Source organism: Hemicordylus capensis, chromosome 6 (genome assembly GCF_027244095.1).
Source record: "Hemicordylus capensis ecotype Gifberg chromosome 6, rHemCap1.1.pri, whole genome shotgun sequence".
Lineage (NCBI taxonomy): Eukaryota > Metazoa > Chordata > Lepidosauria > Squamata > Cordylidae > Hemicordylus > Hemicordylus capensis.
The window spans coordinates 20,747,160-20,770,596 of NC_069662.1; the positions used below are offsets into that span (position 1 = coordinate 20,747,160).

Sequence of the window (23,437 nt, forward strand, 5' to 3'; positions counted from 1 at the left end):
TTTCTTTCTTTCTTTCTTTCTTTCTTTCACATATTTCTGTACCTCCCAAAACTCATGTGTCTGGGCGGTTTACAACAAGCAAACAAAAAGTTAAAACATTAGTTAAAACAAATGACAACAGAAAACTTAAAACAGTAGCTAAAATAAATGGTATAGTAAAAGTTAAAACATTACAACAATTTAAATTTTAAAACAACATTTTAAAACGATGTCAAAATTGTGAAAACAATATTTAATTAAAAGCCTGGGTGAATAGGTGCGTCTTTAAAGACTTTTAAAAAGTTGACAGAGATAGGGAGGCTCGTAATTCAGCAGGGAGCACGTTCCAAAGGTTTGGGGCAGCAGTGGATTATTATTATTATTATTTCTTGTTTACACAGTCAGACAGATGTTATTGACTAGTTTGTTTTATTCAGACATCGAGTCCTTCCCAAGGACCTGGGATGGCTGAATTTTATCATCAATATTGTTGGTTGTTATAGATAACGTCGCAAAATATAGGCTGTTCCCAGTAAAATTGCTTTTTGTAATTGGCTGATAGTGATTTCTGTGGCCCCTATGGTGTTGAGGTGCTCTTTAAGGTTTTCTGGAACTGCACCCAGGGCGCCAATTATCACTGGGATGATTTTGGTCTTTTTCTGCCACAGCCTTTCAATTTCAATTTGTAGATCTTTGAATTTTGTTGTTTTTTCCATTTCTTTTTCTTCTATTCTGCTATCCCCTGGTATTGATATGTCGATTATTTTCACTTGTTTTTCTTTCTTCTCGACTACAGTTATATCTGGTGTATTGTGTGGCAGATGTTTGTCTGTTTGTAGTCAGAAGTCCCATAATAATATTTTCACATCTTCGTTTTCGACAACTTTTTCATTTTTATGGTCCCATCAGTTTTTGGCTACAGCTAGCTTGTATTTTTTGCAGATGTTCCAGTGTCTCATCCCTGCTACCTTGCCATGCCTTTGTTTGTAGTCAGTCTGTGCAATCTTTTTACAACAGCTGATGAGGTGGTCCACGGTTTCATCTGCTTCTTTACAAAGGCTGCACTTGCTGTTTGTTGTTGACTTTTCTACTTTTGCTCTTATTGCATTTGTTCTTAGTGCCTCTTCTTGTGCAGCCAGTATTAAACCCTCTGTTTCTTTCTTCAAGTTGCCATTCTTAAGCCATTGCCAGGTCTTGGTGATGTCTGATTTTCCGCTTATATTGTGCAAATATTGACCGTGCAGTGGCTTATTTTTCCATTTTTCTGCTCGGTTCTTGACTTGTTCTTTCTTGTAGGCCTGCTTTGTTTCATTGGTGTTGAATAGTTTCTCGTTACTGACCATTTGAAGTGCATCTTCTTCACTGTCCTTAATATATTCTTCAAGGCCTCTTTTCTTCAAGGCCTTTACTTCTATTCTTCAAGGCCTCTACTGTTTGATGGACTTGCAGCATTCCTCTTCCACCTGAGCTGCAAGGGAGGTATAGCCTATTTACATCACTGCGGGGGTGCAGAGCATGATTGATGGTCAGGATTTTCCTGAGGTGTGAATTCTCATTGTATCATAGCAAATGAGATTTTTTTTCCAATTAAACAACTCTCATGACCCACTTTCACTTTTTCACACCTCAATTACTATGAATAATATGAGGAAGTAATCAATTTAGCACACTTCACCTTATGAAGACAAACCTCATAAAAATAAATTCACCAAAATTCACCCCTCTGCCCAATCACTCTAAATTGGGGATGGGTGGTAGCCTCCACCCATTAGGCACTATCTACCAGCCCACCCCACTCCTTTGGGGCAGATCCACTTTCTGCCCCCAATCTGCCCCAAAGACACCCAAACTTCAAATATTCCCAAAAAATCAGCCCTCTGCCCAGTCCCCCTGAAATTGGGGTGGTAGCCTCCACCCATTAGGCACTACCACCCCACCCCACTCTTTTGGGGCAGATCCACTTTCTGCCCCCAAACTGCCCCAAAGTCACTAAAACTTCAAAAATTCTCAAAAAATCACCCCTTTGTCCAAACCCCCTGAAATTGGGGTGGTAGCCTCCAACCATTAGGCACTACCACCCCACCCCACTATTCTGCCCCAGGCCCCACTTTCTGCCCCAATCTGCCCCAAAGACATGAAAATTTCAGAAATTTACCAAAAATCAGCCCTCTGCCCAATCCCCCTGAAATTGGGGTGGTAGCCTGCACCCATTAGGCACTACCACCCCACCCCACTCCTTTTGCCCAGATCCCATGCTATGCCCCCGAACTGCCCCAAAGTCACTAAAACTTCAAAAATTCACCAAAAATCAACCATGAACCGAATCACCCGAATTTTTCGGGTCCGAAATTCAGGTGATTCGGCTCGTGCCCGAAAGATATCGGGGGACATCGGGGGTGATTCGGTTCGGCCCCGAATCACCCGAAATTGTTCGTTTCGGGCACAGATCGTTCTGTGCCCGAAATTTTTTGCACATCCCTAATCTCTCTCTCTCTCTCTCTCTCTCTCAACAACTTTATTTGTTAGCCATCCCATAATAAATTGTTCTTCTGGGCGGCTTACAGCATTAAAACATGAGATAACACACACACACACACACACACACACTTACTTACAACAGACCAAAAAAAGGAAGGGAAAGAAAATACAAAATGGAACCAGTGTGGTGTAGTGGTTAGAGTGTTGGACTAGGACCGGGGAGACCCGAGTTCAAATCTCCATTCAGCCATGATACTAGCTGAGGAGGAACTCAAGTATGTAGTACATCGCTCTGGGCTCCTTGGAGGAAGAGCGGGATATAAATGTAAAAATAATAATAATAAATAATAATACAATACAATACAAAAACAATGGGGGGGACACATTTTTAAAAATCAGTTATGTTACTATCACACATTTTTTAAAATTTAAATTTAAAATTCAAAAGGCCTGAGTGAACAAAAAGATACCTTTACCTGGCATCTAAAAGAACAAAGCGAGCCTCACTGGGTGCAGGATGTAGGGGCTATTCCATGAGGAGCAACCACCAAAAGAGCCCTTTCCGTAGTAGCCACCCACCCACCTCACCTCATTTGGTGGGGCACTTGGAGGAGGGCTTCCAAAGAAGATCTTAAGGGCTGGGTTGGGATGGGGCAAGGCACTCTCTCCGGTAACCTGGTCCCAAGCCATTTAGGGCTTCAAAGGTTAAAACCAGCACTTGGAATTGGGCCCGGAATCAGATTGGGAACCAGTTTACACTGACTGGCAGCAGCTCTGCAGCAAAGCATGTGCTCTACATGTTTCCCCTTCTCTAGGCTAGCCCAGAGCAGCCTGTCTTCATCACAGGCTGCTCCAAAGATAACAAATATCCCTCTTCTGTGCTTGGAAAGAGAAGCGACTGGTCTAGGTGGCACATCTTAGCAAGTAGTCACTTCAGACAAACACCCCTTTATTTAGTCCTTCTGAAACATTTATTATGTTTCAGCCCCTGGTGGCGCAGTGGTAAAACTGCCACCCTGTAACCAGAAGGTTACAAGTTTGATCCTGACCAGGGGCTCAAGGTTGACTCAGCCTTCCATCCTTCCGAGGTCGGTAAAATGAGTACCCAGAATGTTGGGGGCAATATGCTAAAATCATTGTAAACCGCTTAGAGAGCTCTGGCTATAGAGCGGTATATAAATGTAAGTGCTATTGCTATTGCTATTGCTATACACAGGAAACACAAATTCACTGGTGTCGTTCACCTTTCTGATATGGTATAACAAGCAAATTTTATTCTCAAGGCATCATATCAGTCCACTGGCTCATGCAAATTAGATTCTCAGTCCATTGTCTGTCTGCTAAAAGTACACTAAATGAAGTGTAAATGAGAGCTGGTCTTGTGGCAGCAAGCATGGCTTGTCCCCTTAGCTAAGCAGTGTCCACCCTGGTTGCATATGAATGGGAAACTAGAAGTATGAGCACTGTAAGATATTCCCCTCAGGGGATGGATCTGCTCTGGGAAGAGCAGAAGGTTTCAAGTTCCCTCCCTGGCTTCTCCAAGATAGGGCTGAGAGAGATTCCTGCCTGCAACCTTGGAGAAGCCACTGCCAGTCTGTGAAGACAATACTGAGCTAGATAGACCAATAGTCTGACTCAGTATATGGCAGCTTCCTATGTTCCTATGAACAAGCTGTAAATGGCTTGAACTGGAAAGTATACAGCATCGTTCCTTTGGCTTTCGGCCCCAAAATGTCAATCTTGATATCTTCAATTGCTACGTTTTCCAAAATATTATGAAGATTCTAGTGATTGCTTATGTCTATGGGATTATGTTAGTTCAAATGGTATTCTGGGGAGACTTGGGATTCTTTGAAAACTTAATGGGTTGCTCAAGAATGTAAATAATAGCAAGCAATATTCTCGGGGAGAGAGCTGGTCTTGTAGCACCAAGCCTAGGTTGTCCCTTTTACTAAGCAGGATCTGCCTTGGTTTGCATTTGGATGGGTGACCCAAAATGGTTGACCCATTTGGATGGGTGACTACATGTAACTGCTGTAAGATACTGGGCCATAACTCAGTGGAAGAGTCCCAGATTCACTCCCTGGCATCTCCAGGTAGGATTGGGAGGGACTCCTGCCTGAAACCTTGGAAAGCTGTGGCCAGTCAGTGTAGACAATACTGAGCTAGATGGACCAGTGGCCTGACTTGATATAAGACCACTTCCTATGTTCCCTGAGAGTCAGCTTGCTCACCACTCTCAATCTCCCCCTACAATTTACAGACTCAGTGGAGTTTGGGGTGTGTTTTAGGGTTCCCTAGATGAGGCCTAACAGACTTGGCCAGTGGCCTTTGAACACTGAGCATGCATCCTAGACCAATGCCCAGAATCCTTGGCAACGTGTGGTGGTTCTGCAGCTGAGAAGTCACATGGAAAGGGTTCCCTAAAGTTAGAAAGTTTGCAGAAGAGAGCTGTATGGTCCAATGTTGCCTGTATTAGCACCTGTACAAAAATATAAAGAGTCAAGAGTGACACGCAGCCTGAACTTCTGGAGAAGATTAATAACTGCCACTGGCCATGATTCTCTGTGGGCTCAGTGTGGCATTGTTCTCTATCCACTGCCATGACTGTAACACTCAATGTAGTTTATATTGAAAATTAGAGGAGGAAAAACAGTTTTAGGCTGGACGTGTTGGTAAGGACTAAGACAATGCTTTCTTCTCCTTCTCCTGTTCTTTGATCACCCACTAATATTCTGTCCCCTTTGGCGTCTAGCTCCCAAGAGCCTTTAAAAAGAGGCCATAGAGAGAATAAGTCTAGAGTGACAAACATAACTCTCACGCCTAAACAGGTCTAAAATGGAACTAGTTTTCTATTCAATCAGTGCAAAAGTATAGTTTTACCATATAGACATACCAATAATCCCACACAGCGACCATAGAAAAACATGGCCTGGATCAGCTTTCAATTGTTGCCGAATCAGGTTGTGTCGCTCTAGTCCCAGAGTTTTAAAGAGTTAGTGACGCTCTCTATGGTGAAACTCCTCTATGTTTTACATTGGGAATTAGGGCGGGAAACAGTTTAGAAATGCTAATAAGGATGCAATGGTGAGTGAAAGAGACTCTCGACTTTTTCTCTATGGGCATCCCGCTAACATCCTCCCTTTTCGCCTCCATCTCCCAGGATCTATCGGGATCTAGGGGGAGATGTCCAGACTCCATTTCCCATCATCCTGAGGGAATGACATCAGTTTTCCCCTGCCATAGAGTAAAAAAAAAATGTCTAGAGCAACAATTCCAGTCTCATAGCTGAGGCGTTTCCCCCTTTAACTCCCAATGCAAATGAAAAGGAGATTCTCACCATAGCGGGGCCGAGCGACGCCATCCCTCCCCATGTCCATAGATTCACCCATCCCAGCCGCTAGCCATTTCTACCGGAAGTGTCCGTGCGTCACCCACCCGTCATTCCGGGGCTCCTGCCACCGGCACAGACTCCATTTCCCATGGTGCCGCGAGCCTCCGCTTCCGGCTCCCCACTCCCGTTCCGCGACGGAAGCCGAGAGGCGCGGCTCCTCCTGCTCGCTCCGCTTCAGCCCAGGGTAGAGCTGGGCCGGGCGGGCCGCCCAGCCGGGCTGGCGGCGGCAAGAAGAAAATGGCGGCGCCGCTGCTGTCCCTCTCCGAGGGAGAGGGGGCCCGGGCGCGGCGGCGGGAGCAGCTCCGAGCCTGGGCTGAGGCCGAAGCAGCGGCGGCGGCAGCGGCGGCTTCTCCCTCTCCGTCTTCCCTCTGCCCAGCCCCTCCGTCCTCCTCGCCCGATCCGGCTGAGGCGGGGATGGGCTCCGGGCCGGCAGGCGGCCGCCGCCCTCCGCGCATCGTCCGGTTCGAGGCGGCCGCCGAGTTCCTGGCCTGCTGCGCCGGCGCCGAGCTGGAGGCGGCCCGAGAGATGCTGAGCGCAGACCCCGAGGCCGTGAATGGGACCAACGCCGACGGCATCAGCGCTCTCCACCAGGTAAGGAGGAGCCCCCGGCTCGCCCCTCGTGGAGGCGGCCGACCTGGGACCCGGCTCCTTCCCGCTGCCCGAGATCAGTCTGCTTGGGAATCTGCACCAAGGGAGAGGGCGCTCCTGAGCATGTGCCAAGTGCCTTCCCTGCAGCACTGAGCCCCGGCACCGATGGGGTTAATGGCAGGGCTTAGCCAGCTGTGGGTTCTGTGTTGAAGAGAGTTCCTCTAAGCATGTAAAGAATGCTTTCCCAGCTGCCTATAGGGCTGAGCAGGGAGTCCCGACTTGCCAAAGATGGCATGTGCAGAGTGCCTTTCCCTGAGGGTTGGAACCCCAACCCTTGTGATTAGCCTAAATGCTGGGATATACACAAATAGGATATCTCGGAACACATAAAGTGTGTCTTTCTTTAGCGCTGAGTTCCACCACCGGTGTCCCTATCTGTTATCAGGGCTCAGCTCTGGGGTTGTGTAAGAGTTTTTCTGTGGCTCACCCCCAGTACTCAACCCTGGCACCGATTTAGTTAATTCCAGGGCTCAGCTCTGGGAGGCATGAAGAGTACCTCTGAGCAATGTACAGAGTACCTCTCCTCAGGGTTGAGTCTGGGCATTTTTGGTGCTAGGACTCAGCTATGGGGTGTGCAAAGATGAGGTTGTGTCTCAGCATGTGCAGAGTGTTTATGCTTCATTACTAAACAGCTATGATCATCTCTCTCCTGCTCTGCACACAAATCTGGATTAGAAAAAACTTCTCCCAATTCACATAGTGATTTCAAGGTAAACTTGAGTCCTGGTAGCTCTTTTTTTTCCCCTCCCCCCCGCCAACTGAATGCTGATCCAGATCCTGTGTAAAAATATAACATATGCAACATGAGTATGCAAAATTAAAATGGTTGATCTCCTAGTTTATATGGCGGACAGTCTTTAATCTGGCAGAGGAATGCATTACAAGATCAATATTAACATAGTGTTTGCTCAGTAAATAGAGCAAAGTCATATGCAAAGACTGATTCTTGAGGAAGGTGGTTTGCACTGTCAGTCAGTTTAGGCATGAGATTATACTTCTGTACATCAGATGTGTGTGTATAGGCAGATTATTCAGTACAGTATTGCCTCTTATAGGGATTTGCACTCTTGATCTGCCATACTAGTGTCTACCTTGCTGACAGCTGTTCTGCCAGGGTTTGGAAGCGGAAGTCCTCCTCGGTCCCTTTCCTGGAGATCTCAGGGATTCGTGCCAAGTTGTATGCACAACTTGCATACACAATTCTGTTGAACAATGCTAGAACATGACTGCACTCTTCACCTGGAGAATACAAATCACTGGCTGTGAGCAGAGGTTGAATGGTTTGCGTGCACACACAGTGAGAGATGAAGCCCCACATCATCCGCTGGTCCTCTACTTCCAGATACTAATGCAGATTAGACTCTCCACTGTACCCGTAAGCATTGCATTGAAAGGCTGGGAAGCACTTGCTCTGCTATCACTCCTTAGGGACATCAGAAGCTGCCATATACTGAGTCAGACCATTGGTCCATCTAGCTCTGAATTGCCTAAACAGACTGGGAGCAGATTCTCCAAGGTTGCAGGCAGGAGTCTCTCTCTGCCCTATCTGGAGATGCCAGGGAGGGAACTGGGAACCTTCTGCATGCAAGCAGGCAGGTAGGTAGGTGCTCTTCGCAAAGCAGCCCCCTCCCCCAAGGGGAATGTTTTATAGCACTCACGCATGTAGTCTCCCATTCACATGTGAACCAGGGCAGATCCTGCTTAGCAAAGGATATAATTCATGCTTGCTACCACAAGACCAACTCCTCCTGCCTGTCACTGTAGCACTGAAAGATACGGATGCGTATCTATACGGATACGTATCTATACACATATGTATACAATATGTATCTATATGAATATGTATCATAAGAACAGCCCTGCTGGATCAGGCCCAAGGCCCATCTAGTCCAGCATCCTGTTTCACACAGTGGCCCACTAGATGCTGCTGGGAGCCACAAGCAGGAGTTGAGGACATGCCCTCCCTCCCGCTGTTACTCCTCTGCAACTGGTACTCAGAGGCATCCTGCCTTTGAGGCTGGAGGTGGCCCACAGCCCTCCGACTAGTAGCCGTTGATACGGTAGACCTCTCCTCCATGAAGTTATCCAAACCCTTCTTAAAGCCATCCAGGTTGTTGGCTGTCACCACATCTTGTGGCAGAGAATTCCACAAGTTGATTATGCGTTGTGTGAAAAAGTACTTCCGTTTGTTGGTCCTAGATTTCCCAGCAATCAATTTCATGGGATGACCCCTGGTTCTAGTGTTATGTGAGAGGGAGAAGAATTTCTTTCTGTCCACTTTCTCCACACCATGCATGATTTTATTGACCTCTATCATGTCTCCCTGCAGTTGTCTTTTTTTTTTCTAAACTAAGAAGCCCCAGGTGTTGTAGCCTTGCCTCATAAGAAAGCTGCTCTAGGAGATCAGTCTCATATCACAGAGAGATATGAATACGATGAATATACTTGAATCAACAAAAGTTCCCAAAGCGGTTTACAGCAATATAAAGTGGCTTCCTGTCCCCCAAAGGACTCGTAATCTAAAAAAGAAACAGAAAGTAGACACCAGTAACAGCCACTCGAAGGGATGCTGTTCTGGGAATGGATAGGGCTGGTTGCTCTCCCCCTGCAAGAGAATCGCCACTTTTAAAAGGTGCGTCCTTGCTCATTCCCATCTGTCCCCCCTGATGGGACATATGAGACTTTGGAAGTGTACCAGGCAGTGCAGGAAGAGGTGAACTGTGAGGATGCGATCCTTGGCTGATAGAGGCTTGACTTGAAGTTGTGTAGCTTGCATGGTAGGCTTCCCTTGATCAGTTTCCTAGGTTTTTTGAGGAAAAGAAGGGAGTCCTGCTTTTCCCTGGAGTGGTTCCCACATTCCCAGTTGCCGAAGAAGAAGCTGTTGCATGGGATTTGGGGGGTGGGCAGTTCTGACGAAAGGTTGGGCCAGGTCCTATTCAGCCACCGAAAGCAGAGATTAGAAACAGGGATGAGGGACTCTTCCCAGGTGGGTTAGGTTGATTCTGTTGTCTTAAGACAAGGGTTCGCAACCTGTGGTACTACATCAACAACAATCTCTATTTATGATCAACGATCAGCTACAAAGTTTAACACAAACATTCAGAACCAACTGGATCGTAACTGAGTCACTTGTGTTTTCACTGCTGCCACACAAAACTTAGCTACTTTGGAAATATCTCTGCAAAAATTTGTTGGCCCACAACAATTTCTCTCTTGTCCTCAACTTATCTAAGTTAGTCATTTGTGTCATGCTAATGAAAAGGATGACACCAAAAAAAGTTCTCTTCCAGATCCTACCCTCACCCCAGTCCTAGCAGAAGTGATTCTTACTCATCACAAGCAACCAAGTGAAGAGCAGTTTCCAAGTCTTTCTTTGATGTGACAACAGGAATAGAGACTGTTCGTTCAGCTGCTGACACTGTGAATCCTGTCATGAAGGATCCTTGTGAATGGCTTAGATCACACTTAATAGCTCAGCTATTGTTTGGTTATTAGCACTGTGCCTTGGCTCCCCTCACTTCCTGGTTTAGGCCACAATAGTTGCATCTAAAAATGTAATAACCAGGAAATAAGGAAAAGGATTGGAGGGTGGGGATTGGAGTTCGCCGGCCAGGGCACAGTCACAACAACCAGTGGTTTGTTACCTGGGAATGAATAGAGAACTAGCCTACCCGCACAGAGCATCTGTGTGCTGTTTGGGGCTGGCTGTTCCCCCCTCCCTCCTGCCCCACGTTTCCCTCCCCCTTCCTCCCTCCCGCCCCCCTCCCGCTCCCTCCTGCCCCACTCTCTCTTTCCCACTCACCCCCTTTCCAGTGTCTCCGCTGCTTCCCTGCCACTTTCTCATCTCGCCGCCCGTAACCCGGCCAGCCAAGGCCGCCGCCTCAGACCGTTTTGTGGCCCGCCACGACCATCTTCTACCATTTTTTTCTTTTTTTTGCCCCGAACTCTCACCCAATGCCAGGAACTCTCGCGTGAGTTCCGCCGCCAAATCCTGGGCACGCATGCCGGCTAAGAGAAGTAAATATATAGATTGCAAAGACAAGCCACAGCAAGCTTCTGGCCCTTACACCCCCGCATTTCTAGGTTCCCTGCAAACTTGGGGAACGGCAGCTTGTTAACTAGTATTGAAATCAGCCCAGATATCAAACTACTGTTTGATACTTTTTTTGATATCCTGGTTTGCTGTAATGATGATGCGACACTTCCAAATTCTTCAACAACCTTATTCTTCAAGAATATCTCAGAGACATTTGAAGAGTAAGGTTGTCGAAGAATTTGGAAATGTCGTACCAAAGGAGAAGATTTGAGGTTCCTTAAGAAGAAGGTTTATTTCATATCATCAGATGTCTTTTTCAACATGGCTTTGAAGCTTCAGTGAAGATTTGATTGATATTTATGGGGGACAATATGAACTCATAGGGACACTTGACAAAGTAGTTTGAAACAGCTTATCACCAGGGTGCTGTCGTAATTGTCATTACGATCTACATAGTTCTCCTTTTTGATCAATTGTCGTTTAGTGTATTTTGTTTTGTTAGCATTTCTGCCTTGTATCCATCATTTTCACTATGTTTGTATGCCTTTATAATTTACAATATAGTTTACATTTATATATTCACTCCTTGTGTCCTTTTTTCAAGTTGTATCATTGGACCTTTTGGGTTGCGCTTTGGATTCTTGGTTTCAGATCCTTTCACGCTATTTGTGTGATCCTTTTTGTATAGTTCAGTATAGTACAGCCAATGGGACAAACCTGGTCTGTGATGCATCTATAGAAGGCAGCTCAACTTTGGCCCTCCTGTAGATTTTCAATTCCCTACAATTCCCATAATCCCTGGCCACTGGGACTGGGGATTATGGGAATTGTAGCTGGGGGCCTAAATTGAGCAGGCCTGATCTATAGTCTTCTAGTGGCTAAAAAGACTCTTCTTGTCCCAGTTAATCTCCTCACAAATTGTGTTTCCAATAATCCTCCCCTTTTCCAATCTGGGATTTTTTATCTCATCTGACTGTGAAAATTTACATGCACCATTTATGTCCCCCATCTTGGAGGTCAGGGTGGTGTACCTGGACTACTTACATTATACTTGCAACAACCCTGTGAGCTAGGTTAGGCAGAAAGAAAGTCTCTTGCCCAAGACCACTGAGAAGACATTGCAGGGATTTGAACTTGAATCCCTCGTCTTGCTCTGGCTACTCCACCAGTCTTGTGCCTTGAATATAAGATGTTCCACAGGCCAGTCCAAGGAAAGGAGTGTTTAAATTACGGCGACTCTCCAGCTGCTGTTGGCCTTCAACACATAGCACAGTGGCCCTGGCTCTTGGTCACTGTGACTGGGGATGGTGGGAGTTGTAGTCCAGCAACAGATGGAGGGCCAAGCCCTGGTGTAAGTAATAGTTGCTCCCTGGATGTTATGGATGGCGTGGGGAGGATGGAGCCCTGAGAAGTTGAAAGCCTCCAGCTGAGAGCTGGAGAAGATCAGTTGAAGAGGTCCAGGAACAAATTAGCAATATTTTGGTACAAGTGTGGCATTACTCAAGAATAGAAAGGGTATAATTTTTCTGTTCTATGGATTACTCCCCCTCATCGCAACTCCCACTGGTCTTAGCAACCAATTTTGTGCAGAACGGCTGTGCAGGGGAGCCTGTGCCTGAAATAAACTCCCTTTTCCTGGGTTTCTCATTCAGAGACTTGGGGGATGTGGTCCTTTCCACGCTTTCTTCCCCTCTTCCTCCCCACACTCCAGGCTGATTTTCCATTACTTCATTCTCTTGATGCTGCTTGGCTCCTTGCCCTGGTCTCCATCCTCCCGCTATCTCCGAACACCAATCTGTCAGACTTGGGCAGGGCAGAGATCTCGTTTGGGTGGAGGTGCTGCTTGTAATTTAGGGCAGATGGGGGGGAGTGGGGTGTCAGGCCTCTGATGGGAGGGTGCTTGAACTGTTTTGGAGATGACATGCAAAATATAGGGTGGGCTGGAGGCTAGCAAGTTGGGTTTTCACTGCGCAGCTTTGAGCACATCAGCCCCTGTCTTCTAGCCACAAAACAGAAATGTGGAGGTCTGATAGATGTGAATCAAGAGCTCTATTCAGACATGATTTTTTAACATTGGGCAAAGGAAGTAGGATGTCCTGTCCCCAGTGTGTGTCTAGCGCATCAGTCTTGCGGCGGCTGCTGGCTCTCTTCATGCTCAGGGTCAGTGTTCCCTCTAACAGGGATTCCCAGATGTTGTTGACATGAGTGGGTTAGTGGGCGACAAAGTGGCAAATGCAGTTCAATGTTGGCAAGTGTAAGGTGATGCACATTGGGGCGAAAAACCACAACTTCAAGTATACGCTGATGGGATCTGAGCTGTCGGTGACTGACCAGGAGAGAGATCTTGGGGTCATGGTGGACAGCTCATTGAAAGTGTTGACTCAATGTGTGGCAGCTGTGAAAAAGCCCAATTCAATGCTAGGGATCATTAGGAAGGGGATTGAAAATAAAAATGCTAATATTATAATGCCCTTATACAAATCTATGGTGCGGTCACATCTGGAGTACTGCGTACAGCTTTGGTCACCATATCTTAAGAAGGACATTGTAGAACTGGAAAAGGTGCAGAGGATGGCAACCAAGATGATCAGGGGCCTAGAGCACTTTTCTTATGAGGCAAGGCTACAACACCTGGGGCTTTTTAGTTTAGGAAAAAAAAAGACGACTGCGGGGAGACATGATAGATGTCTATAAAATCATGCATGGTGTGGAGAAAGTGGATAGAGAGAAATTCTTCTCCCTCTCCCATAACTCTAGAACCAGGGGTCATCCCATGAAATTGATTGCTGGGTAATCTAGGACCAACAAACGGAAGTACTTTTTCACACATCGCATAATCAACTTGTGGAATTCTCTGCCACAAGATGTGGTGACAACCAACAACCTGGTTGGCTTTAAGAGGGACTTGGATAACTTCATGGAGAAGAGGTCTATCAATGGCTACTAGTTGGAGGGTTGTGAGGCACCTCCAGCCTCAAAGGCAGGATGCCTCTGAGTACCAGTAGCCGGGGAGTAACAGCAGGAGGGAGGGCATGTCCTCGACTCCAGCCTGTGGGCTTCCAGCGGCATCTGGTGGGCCACTGCGAAACATGATGCTGGACTAGATGGCCTTGGGCCTGATCCAGCAGGGCTGTTCTTATGTAATCCCCAGCTGCAATTCTGGGATTCTGCAACCTCTTGGAATCCCTGTTAGAGGGGACACTGCTAAGCTGCCCACAAAGGTGCTCGCTTTGAGGGTGGATCTTAACTTGGCAGGTGGGTGGGAGAGCTGAGGAAATGGCATCTCAGCTGTCTTGGCTGAAAGCACCACTCCTGTCCTGCTTCCTCCAGAGACGGGAGAGAAGAGGTGACGACAGCGGGACCCTCTTGACCAAGAGAGGAACTTAGGAAGCTGCCTTATGCTGATTCAGTCCATTGAACTCAGCATCGTCTACACTGACTGGCAGCAGCTCTCTCAGTTTCAGGCCCGTTTCCCATCAGGATTGTGCCTGCACACTGGTCTAAAAATCCAGGTTCGTGCTCTGGTTTCTCCTGGAGAAGCTAGGGATTGAGCATGTCAAGCATTACTGCATGTCAAGCAGCTGTTCTGCTGCCACTGGTCCCTGAGTCACTTCCATCACATGACTTCCGTGTGCACAGAGGTGGTCTGCCAGATGGGCAGTGGGCCCCTAGCAGCCGCCTCACAATGCCAGCCCCGCCTGCAGGCATCGTAACGAGTGGCTCTGCCTTGCACCCGAGCCAGGGCGGTAAAAGTACAGGCCACAGAGCTGGTGTGACCCAGCCTTGCCTGGGATTCTGTAGCACTGCACACTTTTGGTGGGGGCCACAGGAGATGGGAAAGGAGAGGCTCATGTTTCCAGCTGCCCCATTCCCCTCCTCTTCCCGTCACTGCCAGGAAAGAAAAAGGATGGGAATCTCAACTTCCATCTGCTGTCATGAGGAGACTCCGCCCCTGACGAGCACTTCTGCAGCAGGGGTTGCTGGGCCTGGCATGACTTCCTGGTCCCCCTGGACTGAACCTGGGCGGGGGGGCTGCTGCTAGAAGTTGCACCCAAGTGGGTGAGGAAGGCGCTCTTAATGCCCCCGCTTTGGGGGGTTGTACAGTGGCAGCACAGTGTCCTCTGCTTCTGTGGAAGGGGCAGCGGAAATATTCTTGTAGCTACCCTGGCCCGGTGAGGGAGCGGGGGCGGGCATGATGCTGTCTGCTTCTGTGAGATGCATTTCTGCAGGCAGAGGATGTAGGCAAGGTGCCCGGAGGAGTTTGGGCTCCCACATGTCACCCTGATGCCTGATCTGTGCCAGAGGAGGACGGCGGAGCAAGACCCCGCTCATTCCCCTGCCAGTCTCCCTGGTTTCCTTCTGGATAGGGTCCCTTGCTTTGGAGTAGTTGGCGAGGGGAGTTCTAGTGGTTTTGCTCCCACCTGGAAGGCCAACTCCAGAAGATCGTGCTGGGAGGCTTCTTCTCCTTCCTGTGGGGTTGATGCGGTGGGGTGCCACAGAGTTCCACTCTGCCAGAACTGAGTGTCTGTGGCCCGCATTCAAAATAATCTTACAGGAACCTCTGGAAGAGCATGACATTGTAAATGGATTAATGGAATTCATGGACCAAAAAATCTAAGCATTGCATATATTTATTTATTTATTCGATTTCTATACCGCCCTTCCAAAAATGGCTCATTTCTATAGACAGCCTCATGCTACATAATTAAAAACTAATCCTTTGGACTATAACCTATCTTAAATAGAAAACTATCTTTAGATAGATTTTTCCCTCAGAAAGCATTTTATTTTAAAAATCTGATTTAAATTTAAAAATCTGATTTAAATTTTAAAAATCCATATATTTTTTTATTTTTAAAATTGATTTTTATCCACCCTCTTCAACGCTGGCAAGTGAGTCTGTAGGTGTCTGTCCCTCCACCAGCATGCCTAGACTGGAAGTGACTGCTGGAGGCTTCCTGCCTTCTGAGTGGGAAGGGGCCCTTTTCGGCTATGGTGCCCCCTTTGTGGAAGGCTCTTATTCTGGCATCATTCCAAGGCCAAGCAGAGACCTTTTTGTCTTTTCTAGGATTTTAAATCTGCTATTGATGATTGTCTTTAGCTGCTGCTCTCTCCTGGCTGGTTTTGTTGTGGTTGTGTTTAAGCTGTGTTATTTGGATATTTGAACATGAGAGCCACTCTGAGGACGCTTGTGTGTTGGAGGGCAGAATATAGATCTATAGAGTATCCCTGCCAAAGCCTCTCGGATCAATTGCTGCTTGTGCATCTACGCTGGTGGTGGCCAGTGCTAGTGGAAGAACTGGCCCTCTGCATGTGCCCAAGGGCAATGTCTTCGTTAGGGATGCAGCCCCTGGTCAACTTCTTGATGGTGCAAAAGGTCCTCCTACCCTTTTGAACCTGAAACTGCTGCTCCTGCTCTCTACTACTACCATTGTTGGTTTACTGCTTTTCAACAGAAAAGTTCTCAAAGCCATTTCTATTGAAAAAGAATAAGGAGGATTCCTTGTCCCCAAAGGGCAGACAATCTAAAAATAAATGCAAGGAAGACACTAGCAACAGCCACTGGAGGGATTCTCTGCTGGGGTTGGAAGGGGCCAGTTGGTCTCCCCTTGTTAAATACAAAGAGAATCGCCACTTTGCCCAATGAATAGGGGCAACTGCTGGAATGGACGATGGCCTAACTTGGGCCGGTTGAGCTGCTCACTTCCAGTTCTTGAGACTGATCCAAGGCCTCCCTGGTTGGACTCTGTAGATCCCACTCTCGCCTCAGAAAACCTAGGAGTGCCCCATCCTCCCACTCCATGTTCCCAGAGTTACCCGGGTGTTTCTCCACTCTGCCCGGCTGGCCTGCGGCTACTTCACTGGCTCTTGGCCAGGGCAGAACTTAGAATAGCCAGAACTCCATGTTCTGTGATCGGTGGGATAGAGGAGGGGAACATGTGGAAGTGTGAGACCTGCTTCTGCAAACTGCTGTTCCCTAGATACAGTCAAAAGCCTGGGAGTTGGACGAGGGGCTGGTTTCCAAGGTGTAGCCATCAATAGATGGAATCGTGGGCGGGCATGAGACTTTTGGGTGGTATTTTTTAAAAAGAACCCTGTCCCACTTAGGAGGGGGAATGGGCCAAGTCTTGACTGAAGAGAAAAGGGACCAAGAATCAACTTCTTGGTTGCAGACTTGCTGTTGAGTAAATTGTATGGGTTTAAGTCAGAAACTTGTAAATATAAAGTTTCCAGGAGAGGAGAGCAGGACTTGTGGTAAAACAAAGTTAAAGTGTGCCATTGAGTCGGTGTCGACTCCTGGCAACCACAGAGCCCTGTGGTTGTCTTTGGTAGAATACAGGAGGGGTTTACCATTACCTCCTCCTGCGCAGTATGAGATGATGCCTATCATCATCTTCCTATTTCGCTGCTGCCTGATTTAGGTGTTTCCCAAAGTCTAGGAAACATACCAGCGGGGATTTGGACCAGCAACCTCTGGCTTGGTAGTCAAGCCCTTTCCCCGCTGTGCCATGGTCTTGTGGTAGCAAGCATGAATTTCCCCCTTTGCTCAGCAAGATCTGCTTGGGTTTGTATTTGGATGGGTGACTGCATGTGAGCACTGTAAGAAACTCCCTTTGGTGGCTGGGGCTGCAACTCAATGATGGAGCACCTGCTTTGCATGCAGAAGGTCCCAGGTTCTATTCCTTGCATCCCCAGGTAGGGCTGGGAAAGACTCCTGCCTGAAACCTTGTGAGAGCTGCTGCCAGGTGGTGTAGACAGTACTGAGCTAGATGGACAGAAGGGTCGGACTCAGCATACAGCAGCTTCATATATCCCTATGAAATACAAAAATGGATTTTTAATTTCAACTTCCTAGTCCTTGTGCCTGTGGTGAAATATTTGGAAGCCTGTGGGGTGGCGTATTCTAAATGCTTGGGGATCAAGAGGGGGTCTGGTTGAGGTTTCCAATGTAATAGAAGAATGTTCTGTAGAAAAGCACAGGGACAGATTTATTTAAAAAATACCAACAAATATATTCAAAATCCCCAATATGTTTCAAGCCTCAAACAGTCCTCCAACAGGGGAATTGCATATATTTAGAAGGTACAGTGACTGGAACAGGCAACTTGAAAAAGCATGTTGTGCTCCACACTGAATCCCAAGAATGTGCCTTCTAAATATATACTCAATTCCCCTGATGAAGGGCCATTTTACAGGTGGAGGCCTGATCCTGGGCGTCCAGAGACGTGGTGCTAGGCATATGTTTGAGTGTCCATGGCTGTACAAAGTTTTGGACCCTGCTGTACTCCCAACACCATCTCTCAGGTCTCAGTAAAGTTTAAGTGGGGGTGTAAAATAGGGGGAAAGGACCAGAGCCCGGACTTGTGGGTTCCCAGAGAGGAGTGCTTCTACAGCACACTCTGTCCGGGAATCTTTCCGAGGAGCTTCAGCCAATACCAGCCGCTCTCTCTTGTTTGTGGAAAATGAACTCTTTGCATTCCAAGCAGCGGCTATTAATATCGGTGGTGCTCGCCTGCCTGAGTTTGCATGGAGAAAGATGCTGGCTATATTATCTTTCCTGCTGCCCCGCCCTGCCACACGAGCTGGAGACTTAATAAGGTAGCGCAGAGAGAGTCCCCTCCTTAGCAATTTGCCCCCAAACTCCGAATACTGTGTTTGTGTTCGGCTGAAACCCATGGAAGGGGGAGGTGGGTTAACGGAACAGTTAGGGCACTTTTCCCCTCTGGGAAAGCAGGTGCATGTCTGGAGTGGGTACAATTTGGGCTTTCAGCCCCAGGACCTGTTTTGAGGGTGACGTATGTTTGGGATCCCCTGCTAACTGAGCAAGGGGGCATTTTCTAGAGTGGGGGTTCTCTTCTGTTTAGCAGGGGGGGAGAGCAGTTGTTCCTCTTACATAGGAGGCTGCTTTATACGGAGTCAGGCCATTGGTCCATCTAGCTCAGTGTTGTCTACACCAGGGATTCTCAATGTTGGGTCCCCAGATGTTATTGGACTTCAACTCCCATAATCCCCAACCAGAGGCTACTGGGGCTGGGTATTATGGGAGTTGGAGTCCAATAACATCTGGGGTCCCAACGTTGAGAATCCTTGGTCTACACTGATTGGCAGCAGCTCTCCAGATTTTCAAGCACGAGCTTTTGCAAGCCCTCCCTGGAGATGCTGCCAGGGCTTGAACCTGGGGCCTTCAGTATGCAAAGCAGAAGGTCTGCCACTGAGCTCCTGCTCCATCCCCTAATAAGGGGAATGTCTTGCAGCAGGCAGCGCTCCCATGTAGCCACGCATCCAAATGCAACTAGGACGTGCCCTGCTTCTGTTATCAAAGGGGACCATTCATGCTTCCTGCCACAGGACCAACTCCCCTCCCCTCCTCCTGTCCAGCCGTAGCACAGCATCTCACCAGTGTGTGTTGCTGCGGGTCTGCCTTTTTAGTTTGAGACAGAGAACCACCTTTCCCCCCCCCCTTCCTATGAACGTTGGTTGAAAAGTGGTCTATACATATTAATAGTAGTACTTGTCCCAGCAAACTAGAATTCTGGACAGTAGTCCAGGCATTCAGTTCTAGCTGCTAAGCAGACCGGCCAGCCTTCTGCTCTCTTTCCTGAGAGCCCAGCTACCCTGACTCCCTACCACCTAGTGTTATTAGCTAGTCTGCTTATCCATAAAGAGAACACCTGACTTGAATCGGGGCGGGGGGCACAGGTCCTTGTCTCCCACTCTGCCATGAAACCTGTGGGTAATCTGGGTGCAGTTGCTGTATCGATCTAACTTCCCTCACAGGGGTGTTGTGAGAATACAGAAGGTGAGGACTTCCTGTATGTCTCCCGGAGCCTCCTTGGAGAAAGGGCAGGGTAAGAATGGAATGAATACAGTTTCCCTGGGAACACAATAGGTCTAACTCAAGGCCATAGGGCTGCACCAAGGCTGTGGGTTCTTTGATTTCACACAGGCGCAACACTGGCATCCTGAGCAGGGCAGTAACAAAAGTTTCTAGACTTCTGACTGCATAAAAAGCTTGAAAACACGGGCAGTGCCTACTGAAATTTCTGGCTTCCAAATGTTTCTGTGCCCTGCATTCCTCCTTTCCCACCCCTCCCCATGATTGGCTGAGGCCGAATTAATTATGCAACAGAAGCATGTTCAAAATTTGTATAATCGCATTTGTATGATTTATACTGGTCACAAAATCCAACGTTCCTTGGCGTACAATTTGTGGGAGTGTGTGCTGTGTGTTGGCACATAGCATCCACAGCTTTGCTCAGTTATAGCATGACTGTTGGGTGTGTGTATGTGTGTGTGCAGAGAGTGAGTGAGAGAGAGAGAGAGAGAGAGAGAGAGAGAGAGAGAGAGAGAAGGAAAGAAAGAAAGAAAGAAAGAAAGAAAGAAAGAAAGAAAGAAAGAAAGAAAGAAAGAAAGAAAGTGCATGCCAGGCTGGAACAAACATTGATCTGAGAACTATGGCATTTTGGAAGTAATGGGCTAGATGGTGTGGCCTGTATTTGTGTGTTTATTTTCTGCACTACCCCTGCTGTCAAACGGAATCGGCCCTCTCTGTGAAGCCCAGGATTCTTTCCTGCCAGCTGCCCTTCTAGGAGGACCCCGGAGTCCGATCTCCCGGTCTTCCCTGATTCACTTGGCAGCTCTCTCCCCTTTGAAGAGGACTCGAGCTGGAGCTGTCCCAGATTCATCTCTGGAGCCTGCTCCGGCATACCCACGTTGCTGTCTCTTTGTTGCCTGAACCAGTTTTGTTCTGCGTGGTCTCTTCGCTTGCAAATCCAAAGCCTGTTATTAAAGGCAGATGAAATCTAGCAGAAGCTGCTGCCTCCCCTTCTGACGTCTTTTGTGCTGGAAGCAGAAAAGTAGCACAGCTGCATAATCCTGGCACTGGAAGACTTCAAAGGCTTTCTGGCCCAAACCTCCTCCCACACTGGGGCGCAACAGAAACTGCAGGTTTTCTGTGCTCTTTGGTGCACGTGGAATCGCGGGGCACAGCTGGTGCTCGGCACGGGGTCGGGAGAATCCTGGGAACCTGAGGGCCTTTTTAGAAATAGAGGGAATGAAGACAAAGTTGATCTGTGTGCTGGGTGTCATGCTCACACTGCATCCTTGTCCTTTGGCATTGGGCTGGTTCAGTCCTGCCAATCTGCATATAGCCGTGCATCATGTGCCTTCTGTCTGTGCTGCCTCCTTCTCTCCTCTTTCCGCACGCTCCAATTTCATTACTGCCTTTTTAGCACAAGCCATCGTTTGCCATCACATCCGAACTGAGAAACCAGAGGGCACTTGCCCTCCAAACCAGGAATTGCCAGCCCACTTCAAACTGTGGTTTGCAATCGGGGTTTGGACCAGGGTGGCCAACCTGAGGCACTACAGCTCCCATCACCCCAACCGCAATTTATTGCCGTGGAGGAGGATGGGAGTTGTAGTCCTTCAGCAGCTGGAGAGCCTTGGGTTGATCACCTCTGGACCAGGAACACAGAAAGCCAGACCCTTCTGTCCCTCCGGGTCAGTATTGTCGGCATTGTCTGGCAGAGGCCTCTCCAAGGCTTCAGGCAGGAGTCTCTCGCAGCCCTACCTGGGAATGCCAGGGATCGAACCTGCGGCCTTCTGCATGCAAAGCAGGTGCTCTACAGCCCCACCCCCTGCTGTTTCAGGAGTGGTAGTGGGCTACCCTAGGACTGGGGTCTTGCCTTAGCTTCAGCTCTCCTCAGCCGCCTCATGCGATCGGTCCTGTTCCTCCTCCCACGTCTCGCCTGCCTGCCACCACTGCCCCAGAATGGGGTTGGCCGCCACCTGGACGAAGTAGGCACACAACGACGTGCCAAGACCTGACAGCTTCCAGCTTGTGCGAAACTGAAAACCTCCAAAACCAACCGTGCAGCTTTCTGGGCTGTGGAATGTATACGCTACAGATGTACCCATTTGCATGACTAATTGCATGGCTGGGATAAGCCTCTTGCCTTCAGGTGAGCAACAACCAGATGGCAAAATCACCTGCCGCCCTCCTAATGCTGCAGAACATTTCCGGGGCTGGGGAAGCAATGCAAGTCCTACAGCAGCATGGACCTCAGCTCCCTCCCACTCCTGCCTGAAGTCTGTCTGTCTGTGAGACAGACAGACCCGGACCAAGCCCAACCCCTGAGGACAGTAGCAAGAAAAAGAGGGGGCTTGCTCTGTCTTCCCTAAATGAGGCTTGGGAGTCGGTGGGGGGGAAAGGATCCAGTGGGCAACTGGACCTTTAAAGATTGGTAGCAGTGGGAATAACCTAGCGCAGGACTCCTCAGACTTGCCTTAGCATGAAACCTACATCTATGCAAAACAAACAACCTCAACAAAACATGCATGGCTGTCTTCCTGTTTTTCTCGTTAGGTTGAAAAAGTGCCAGACAGGACAGGGTTCCTGTCCCTTTAAAAGAGGGCTTTCCCCCTGGTGAAACCTGTTCTGCAACGATGAGTGAAGCTGCATCTGCCAAAGTTCCCTTTTCTCAACCTCTCTTAAGGGGAGAGGAGAACTGCCCACCACCACATCTCATCAATTTCTCTGCCTTCATCTGAAAAAAATAATTATGCCACTGTGTGACCCACTTATAGATCCTAAGCTAAGAGAGTTGTGACCACAGAAGAGCCTGACCCCTGAGGAACATTCCAGGCTCTCCTTGAATTTTCAGTTTTCATTTGAGGAGGGGGGCAAGCAAATCACTGTTCACATCTTATGTTCGGCACGTGTAATTGGTGTACAGTGATCTGTGCATACACAGTTTTTCACACATTATGTTACACCATCTCTACTCCTTAGTCATTTACATGCAAAAATGAGTATGTGTTACAGACACTTGCACATGCGTATAGCAAATATAAGGGAAAGCACGCAAGCAGGATCCCGCCTCCCCCCCCCGCCCCAGTTAGTCAACTTGCTGCTACCTCCCAATGTTTGTCAATGAATATTATTATTATTTATTTACACAGTCAAACAGATGTTATTGACTGGTTTGTTTTATCCAGACATCGAGCCCTTCCCAAGGACCTGGGATGGCTGAAATTTATTATCAGTGTTGTTCTTGTTGTAATTATAGATAACGTCGCAGAATATAGGCTGTTCCCAGTAAAGTTGCTTTTTGTAATTGGCTGATGGTGATTTCTGTGGCCCCTGTGGTGTTGAGGTGCTCTTCAAGGTCTTTTGGAACTGCACCCAGGGAGCCAATTACCACTGGGATTATTTTGGTCTTTTTCTGCCACAGCCTTTCAATTTCAATTTGTAGATCTTTGTATTTTATTATTTTTTCTATTTCTTTTTCTTCTATTCTGCTATCCCCTGGTATTGCTATGTCGATTATTTTAACTTGTTTTTCTTCCTTCTCGACTACAGTTATATCTGGTGTATTCTGTGGCAGATGTTTGTCTATTTGTAGTCGGAAGTCCCATAATATTTTCACATCTTCGTTTTTGACAACTTTTTCATTTTTATGGTCCCACCAATGTTGCTACAGGTAGCTTGTATTTTTTGCAGATGTTCCAGTGTCTCATCCCTGCTACCTTGTCATGCCTTTGTTTGTAGTCAGTCTGTGCAATCTTTTTACAACAGCTGATTAGGTGGTCCACTGTTTCACCTGCTTCTTTACAAAGGCGGTACTTGCTGTTTGTTGTTGACTTTTCTACTTTTGCTCTTATTGCATTTGTTCTTAGTGCCTGTTCTTGTGCAGCCAGTATTAAACCCTCTGTTCCTTTCTTCAAGTTGCCATTCTTAAGCCTTTGCCAGGTCTTGGTACTGTCTGATTTTCCACATATTGTGCAAATATTGACCATGCAGTGGCTTATTTTTCCATTTTTCTGCTCGGTTCTTGACTTGTTCTTCCTTGTAGGCCTGCTTTGTTTCATTGGTGTTGAATAGTTTCGCGTTCTTGACC

The 23,437-nt window shown here is 47.7% G+C and overlaps 1 protein-coding gene and 1 long non-coding RNA gene across 5 annotated transcripts in view; one reads left to right on the forward strand and one right to left on the reverse strand.

Moving 5' to 3' along the window:
* Positions 1 to 217: 217 nt before the first annotated feature.
* LOC128329643 (uncharacterized) lies at positions 218 to 5,866 on the reverse strand. Its single transcript, XR_008309730.1, has 2 exons — positions 5,798 to 5,866; positions 218 to 1,447 (listed from the first exon to the last, which is right to left on the reverse strand). It is a non-coding gene; the product is annotated as an uncharacterized LOC128329643 (long non-coding RNA).
* A 44-nt stretch (positions 5,867 to 5,910) lies between these two features.
* Positions 5,911 to 23,437, forward strand: part of PPP1R12C (protein phosphatase 1 regulatory subunit 12C) — a 54,766-nt gene continuing 37,239 nt past the window's right edge. For 3 of the 4 annotated variants that reach the window (XM_053261169.1, XM_053261168.1, XM_053261171.1), the window contains exon 1: positions 5,911 to 6,442. In XM_053261169.1, the coding sequence (XP_053117144.1) occupies positions 6,089 to 6,442 (354 nt within the window). In that variant the 5' untranslated portion in view covers positions 5,911 to 6,088. The remainder of the gene's footprint in view (positions 6,443 to 23,437) is intronic. The other variant, XM_053261167.1, reaches the window with a different exon arrangement.